An 8361-nucleotide genomic window follows, 5' to 3' on the forward strand; every position below is an offset into this window, starting at 1 on the left:
GTGTAAAAATGGAATCGATTACAGAATAGAGAAAGGAATATCACGTTGCTCTATTATAGTGCTTTTCTTTGTCCCGTTTTCCTTTCTGCATGTTCTGCTTTCACTCAGTCTGTGAAGCGGAATCGCTCAAAGCATTTTTCGACTTTTAGACCTTCGATAAAGCGCTTCATTCGCTTGCTCGTCACGATTACATATAGATTTGAATGTGAACAAAAATGAGATTTTATAGTATAGTATTTTTTTTACTGTATTCAGTGTTGAGGCTTTATTAAAGCCTCCAGACTGAATCCTTTGTTTGTTTATGCATAATAGACAGGAACTGTTGTAACGTTACTAAATAATTGACTGTTTGAAAAATTAATCAAGAATAATCAATTTAAAAAATTGTTAATAAAAATTAAAAACTTTTATGGTTTATAAAATTAATTTATCTATTGCAGAATATTCGAGATATATAATGTCTTTTTTGTTTTCTACTTTTCTTCTAAAATATAAATTCTAAAATTTTATATTTAGGCACAAGTTCTTGGAAAGAACAATTCATGGAAGCGCTGACCGTCAGTAGAGGTGATGAAGATGACGCTGAGGGTGAAAACGGTCAACCTTCCTCACCATCCGTAATGGATTATCTTATGCACTCTCTTACCATCTTCTGGAAGGTTCTTTTTGCCTTCGTTCCACCCACAGGTAAGTAAAAAAAATCTTTTTATATTAATATTGTCTATCTGTGTATACATAGAATGAACCACTTCAATGTACACTTTAATTTTTTTCGTTTCGTTAAATTTGAAATATTTTTATTATTGTTTTTTTTTTATTTTGGATAAAGGTGTTTCAAAATTTCAAATTTTACAGCAATATTAAAGTGATTTCACTAATTTATTCAAGGTCAATAATTTAAAAAAACGAGCAATATTGTTAGGTGGATAAAATTGAATTTATTAAATTACATTCACATATTCGTTCGGGACGTTTCGGACTTTACTTAGGACTTCTCTTCAGCTGTGATGGAATGAAAATGAAAATTCTTAACGCATGAACAAATATAACGTAGATGTTAAACTCCCTCTTACGTCATATGGTAGACTTCTTTTTTTGGTTGAACTATAATTTATGTGATTCGTTTGGTTCAAATTTTACTCTTTTATAAAACGCGTTTTATACAAGACGTCAATGTTGACGAAATTTTGTAAAATAACTATATAATATTTTTATATCATATAATAATATTGTTTTAATAATATTTTTTTAATTTGACTGTTTGCATAAACTTTCTATATAAAAAAATATTGTGGTAAGTAATCGGTTTACAAGACGTTTTATATTTTGTTGTGACTAATTTCGATATATGAAATAGAACCTATAATAATTTATTTATTATTTGTGTATTATGTGTGTATGTGTTAAATACATTTTTTCCTCAGAAATTGATTATATTATTTATGTGTACAAAAAATCTCTTATCGATGATTCTTACGGCAAAATGCGGTAAAAATATTTGTTAAACGATTTTACAAATTCGATTAGTTTCGTTAATACGCAAAAAGACGTTTTCAGCCTTTAAAATAATATATACATTGTCGTGAATATTAATACGGTGATTTCGATCTTATATGAAAAAAAAACGTTTATAGATACGAAATTGCTAACGTGATGAAAAGTAAAGCGAATTTCGATCGAAATGTGTTTATGACGATGCAATCTGCAAAACGGAAAAACGGTACATCTAAACTCTCTCTCTCTCACAGGATAATATTTTTTAATTCACGCGCGTACAAGAAGATTAATTACAAATTGATTTATATAATGCGATGTTTTACAAAAAATTACTGTGAAATTTTAAAACTATTGAAAGTTATTCAATAATCCATCTTAACAGTATGAAGAACACAGTATGAAGATATAGATATTTATTATCTTTGTACAAAGCAACTGAAGAAACTCAGCTTCCTGTAACCAAACACTTTGATTACAGGACTTTGTAAAAAGTTTGAAGAAAAAAGTAAATTCTTTTTGTTTGTATAATTTTATGTCTTAAATTTTTCACGGATTGTCTTCGTTTTTTTATTTTTGTTATTTCTTCGATTCTATTTTAACCTATTCCTCTATTTTTTGAGATGTGGGAGAGCTTTTCTGCATTCTTTAGTCATGGCTCTACTTCCATCCAGGTGGAAGAAAACGAGGAAAGACGGTAAGAGGAGGATAAAGGGCGAGGAGAAGACGTGCTTTATTTCAGCAAGCACAATCGCAAAGACCTGCTGAACTCTGCAAAAGCTCTGGAAACTACTGTATCGAGCAACGTAATTTCACCTTGTTTATCTTTCTCTTCTTTTTTACCCGTCCTTGTAGATCAGCGCTTCTATGCAGAAGCACAAGATGCAGAATTGTATTTACTCTTCCTCTCGCTTCACTTTTTATAAGGAAAAAAAAAAAAGCTTAATTTCCGGACAGAGCCGGAAATTATCGGAGTGATCGAGAAATTTTTTTGATATCAAAAACAAATCCTAGATTAGAATATAATAAATAAATGTTCCAGGTGTATAAAATATTATGCTATTACGATTGCAATACTTTCCAGATAAGCCGAAATTTATAGTTATGTAACTGCAGATTATGCAACTGTAATATGCGGTTGCAAGAGTATGAGGGAGATTTATGAACACATCGCATTACTAAATGCAATATTCCGCAGTGAGACATGTTGCCGGAAAAGCCGGCAAAATCTGAAGATGATAGTTGAATTCCCAAGAACTTAATTTGCAAGTTATGTATACATAAATGCAGAGATATGCATAATATCTTAGTTTAACGATTTTTTTTTTAAAGATGTCGAAAATCCCCTATGGACATGTATGTGTATTACACAGGCAAATACATGCACATATACAAATAAATAGATAAGGAACACTATATACGGCTTATACATTCTTCTCTGCTTTCTCATGAAATTTCCACGAAATTTCTGCGTGATTTATGGTGACTTGTACTTCTACACTCTTCCAAAGTAAATTTTGTTCGGAATTTATGGCAATAGTACAAAATAATGAGATATCAAATAAAATTTTCTTTAATAAGAACTAAGAGTTGATACATCTTTTGCAACGGATTCGAGTGAAATAAGGTAAATTGGTAAAAATCATTTTTAAAAAATTGTTTTGTACTGTCGATACAATATATTTTGTTTTATATTATAGAAAAATTCCTAAAAAGAAAATATAAAAAATTAATAAGTAGAATTTTTTTAAATAAAATTTTTCTTTATAGTTTAATTAGAAATAATAGTGTATTATATTGTATATAAGAATTACAATGCGCTTTATTTTTATACTTCAGACTTTTTATTATTAATATTGTCAGTCGAGTTTTTATTCTCGAGAGAAATTCCGAGCTTACTCGATTTCCCGATAATTACATAATGTAATATCGATAAGTTCCAAGCGAGTTGCTTGGAAAAGATCACGAAATACTTTAGTAAATCAGCCAAGTTTAGTACAAGAGTAGTATAGCAAGCGTATTGCAATAATATACACCGGCCACGTGTTAACAGTGAAACTAACCGCGTGTTTACAGACTCTTTAGCTGTATTAACGCCCACGTTCCATCGTAAACGTATCTTTGTATACAGACTTCTAATAATAATTCCCTTTTGTTGTCACATATATGCGTTTGTGCAAAGAGAAAGAGAGAGAGCATTTTACTTGCGGCATGAATCGCGTCAGAGCCTTGAAGGCTTTCCAAGAATTTCAACTGTCTTGTGATAATAATTCCATAGAAAGCGTTCCACGAGTTTCACATCAATTGCGAATATTTTGGACCGTTAGAGACTGATAATAATATCCGTTATGTGCCGCTTCAAGGATTTTTGTCATATATAATTTTGAGACGTGACTACAATTCTAGAATGATACTTTTATGCACAAATGTGAGAAGATGCTTGCTTTTCAAGTATATTGTGATAAAGGAAAGCTCTTTTGAATTTTCACAATAATTGTATGTAGTGGGATCGAGAAAATCCACATACAGTATACGAGAAAAAAACCTTTCAGTATTAGTATTAATGTAACGCGTGGAGTGAAATGTAACAAGAAGGAAATGGAAAGAGAGAAAAAAATATAATCGAATGTAACGAAAAAAATGAAAATAGGAAATGTAAAAAGAAACTAAAAGTAGTTTAAAAGGGGAACTGAATGAGGTAAAGAAGCTATTAAAAAAAGTAATAGAGAGTTAGCGTTTCAAGAGCGAAAAATCATTTCGATGGCCGTTTCTAGGTACTTAGTATTGATATAAATTCACATAAGAATTATACAAGCTAGACTTAACATTCAGCTAGACCATTTAAAGCTTTGATTTCTATAGTTTGTGTTTATCTCACACACACACACACACACACATTATACTATTTATTATGAAAAAGATTACCGCATCGTCAAATTAGTCTTATTACACAAGAAATTATAATACTTATTACATGAGGTTTTACACAGTTTTAAACTAATTATTAGACTTATTACATAAGAATTATAATACAAGACTCATAAAGGTGTTTTCCCTCATTATTCTTGAAAACAGAATCTTGGTTTCATTATTAATATACTTTACGATTGGCAAGTTTTAGAGAGAATATATTTGCAAAATTTCAAGTAAGAAGAAACAGACTCATTTATATAAAGACAATAGTTTTTAGTAAAATTTAATATTTTAATTTTTGCAAAATAAATCTGTACAGAGTTAAATTGATTATGCATTTTTATTTCCTTTTTAGACGTCCTACAGTCTGACATATGTTGAACGCAATGTACTCGCTTATAAAAAGTAAAAAGAATACAAATAATTCCTGAGGGAATTGTTAGGAACAGTTATGTAACAGTTCGTATTTTTAGACAAACAGCTTATGATTAAACAGCTTTTGTAAAACTATATATGAAAATATATGAAAACATGTACAAAATTTATATATTATTATATGCGATATGTATATTGAAAAAAAGATTTGTATGATTTTTGTAAAGTCTTCTCCATATATTTTAATATATTAATATTAATTGTACTAAAATAATGTATATACTATAGATTTCTGAGTAAAAATTGTATAAAAATTATATATTTTAAAAGTTCATCAAATCATAAAGTTTTAATAGAAATTTTTGTCCATTTATCACAGTTTTAAACTAATTTCTATAAGTGATTTTATTTATTATCGGAAATAGCCAATTACGATAAAATAGCGCTTTTAACGTTACGAGCTTCGTGATTTGTAAAAGCCAAGCAGAATTGAGCTGAGGCAGCATAATTAGTCCCGAGAGTAAGCGTAAATGAGGAAAAATTGTGGACTTTTAACTAGACTAATTAAGCTCTCAAACGAGTGGTTACGTGGTAATGCATGTTTGCGTGAGCGCGAAGAGAATGTCACTTTATAATTTGCATTTTGTTCATCCCGCATATCGCGCAAAGTGATTAAAGTTTTTTGGCACTGTTATTCAATGTTTTTTCTATTAAATCCCAAAAATATCGTCGGTTTCACTTCCATTATTAAAAACAAAGGACAGCGATTTTAACATTAATTTTTCATAATCTTTTGTCCAATATGGATTTTACATACAAGGCGACAAAAAATTTTTCATATTTGTATGTTTATCAAATCATTGCCCAGAGTAAGTTGACGTTATTTGTCGTCATTTGTGGATGTAAAAACGACGGGTAATGCCAACTTCCTATATATCTGAATAATAATATATAATATATAAAAGAAAAAATTTAGTATCTGGAGTGTGTGTTAGTTATATCTTATTAAATATCAAAAAAATTCTGCTAAAAAAAAATTTCGGCTGATGAATTGAAGACATATCTCTATCTAAAAGAATTTATCCGTGGAAATATGCGTGACAATCGTGAATGCATTCTCTTCTAGTGTTTTAAAATTTATATCAAAGCTAAAGGTGACCATTTTGAATGTTAATTATTATTTAATAAGAGACAATGAACACTCCAAAGAAAAAGAGAGAAAAAGTTGTTTCTTATAATATGTTACTAATGTTTGATAAATACAAAACTTTGTAGCCAAAACTTTTTTCTATCACCGTGTGTATATTTTTCTATTTCTTCTATTTTATACAAAGAAATATGCGAGCAAACAATATTTCTATTATTTAACAATCGAATTCTGAAACTCTCTAGTATTTTGCTTTCGCAAAACGTATGAGAAACATTTTTTTTATTTCAGATATCGCCGGTGGTTATTTGTGCTTTATCGTCAGCATTCTGGGGATTGGCGTGGTCACGGCGATAATCGGCGACGTTGCTTCGTATTTCGGTTGTACTTTGGGCATCAAGGATTCTGTCACCGCGATTGTTTTCGTCGCCCTCGGTACCAGCATTCCCGGTAAGTATCTAAAAACTGAGGATGATATACGAGGAAAAGGAGGAGGACATCGAGAAAAATCGTACCTACACTGGAAAAAGTCTTGTTGCACTAATTGCAATTCTGACAGATTCAATCAGAAAGGTATACTGAAAAAGAATTTATTAAATCTTAATGCATATTTCTTCGAAAGTAGTAGAACTAACTAAACATTTAGTAAATAAATATTTATCCTAATTAAAAAATGATAGTAAATCACACAAATTAAGCTTATATCAAATAAATATGTGTTTACATTTAGTAAATATTTATTTAGAATTTCAAACAAATATTTTTGTAAATTTAATATTTTTTTTTACAAATTTTAGTGTACAAATTAAACACTTATTATTAAATCTATTAAATATCCTAATCGAGAAGTTTAATTACGATGATATAATCAGAATTTGTTCTTGTATAATCAGAACATTTTTCTCAGTATATTATTAAAAAAGCCATATCTCCCACATTTACCTTCCATTTCACATTTCGCATTGATCGCATTCCACTTATAACGTCTGCTGTATTACAACAGGCTTTTGAGATTAAGTGAGGAGAGCAATGATAATTTATTGCCCTTGGTCTTTGTGCCTGGGAATAATGGCTGCCGACGGCCTATGTTCTTTCGGGTGGAACGGTTAACACGTGCAACTATAAAAGAGTTAAATACTTTCTTCGTCCAACGTAGCACCAGAAAGTTGCAGCATTGCTATAAAATTCCATTGTAAAATTGCAATATTGTATATGTCGTGCAAAAAATATTACTGCGTCGTAAAATTGTAGCAAAATTAAAAGGTTCGCCTTTAGAAGCTTCTCCTTTAGAAGACTTACACTGCTCTATGGCCATGTTGCGGTGAAATATATTTATGTTAAGAGATTACGTACATTTAAGAGGCCAAAAAATCAATAGCAATCTTCTCTGCTTTTCTTCCAGAATTGCAGAGAATTAAAGTCGAACGTACGCGGAAGAAAATAATAATATTACTAAACTTTATTTCTTCTTCTATTTTACAAGCCTCCAATATTACAATGTAACCGTGTTGGAATTTTTCATTTATTTATTTCTTCGCAACAAAATTTTTTCGCATTCAACGTGGCATTGCCACAATTTACAAGATTACATCTCATTGTAGCATTCTAATCAGAATGTTCTACATTGGATTTGTTCATTTTCCAAAATATTTTATTTTTTAAATTTAAAGTTAAAAATGAAAAAACAAAAAGAGGCGAGCCCTCTAAGAGCAGAAAGAACAAAAAAAAAGTAAAGAATAATTATGTGTGCAGTTGTAAGCAGCATAGAATTGATATAAGCGTAAAGAAAACAAGAATACAAAATAATAATAATAAAGTATGCGAGTATTAGCAGTATAAATTAAAATAAGCGGAGGCAAAGCAATAAGTGATACGTTGTATGTAACAATAAGTTATAACGATGATGAACTGAAGTATGTTACAATGAAATTTTGAAGAGAATAATTACGGCAAGTGACATAAGTTATTATACATAGTTACAAAGTAATTATGTATAATAATTCGAGTGTTGTCGTATTCACATCACACATCATATTATGATATGCAAAGTGTGAATAAAACGAAAAGAGGAGGGAAAGTCTGATAATTGTGTGAAATAAGAAGAGCAGTGAGAAAAATCGCATACTTGATAGAAAGAAGGAATGATTGGCTAAAAAAAAATGAAGCATTCAGTTTGTGTGAATGTCTAAACAGTTAGAATGAATTTGAAATCGCAGATGACGAAAGAACTTATCCTTGAATTCATGTAGAGACGAGAGAGGGAGAGAGAGAGAGAGAGGAGGAGAGAGAGAGAGAGAGAGAGAGAGAGAGAGAGAGAGAGTAATAATTAAATAAATAGTAGTATTATATTATTAATAATAATACTTATAACTAACTTAAACTAACTAACTAAACTTAAAATTAATTATACTACGTTACGTTCTTTATTTACT

At 29.8% G+C, this 8361-nt stretch overlaps 1 protein-coding gene across 1 annotated transcript in view; it reads left to right on the forward strand.

The window, feature by feature from the left end:
* LOC105621872 (sodium/calcium exchanger 2) overlaps positions 1–8361 on the forward strand; it is a 75025-nt gene that overhangs the window by 56071 nt on the left and 10593 nt on the right. The window contains exons 5-6 of the mRNA XM_012203310.1: positions 517–687; positions 6221–6379. Coding sequence (XP_012058700.1) covers positions 517–687; positions 6221–6379 — 330 coding nt within the window. The remainder of the gene's footprint in view (positions 1–516; positions 688–6220; positions 6380–8361) is intronic.

Source organism: Atta cephalotes (genome assembly GCF_000143395.1).
Source record: "Atta cephalotes unplaced genomic scaffold scaffold00038, whole genome shotgun sequence".
Lineage (NCBI taxonomy): Eukaryota > Metazoa > Arthropoda > Insecta > Hymenoptera > Formicidae > Atta > Atta cephalotes.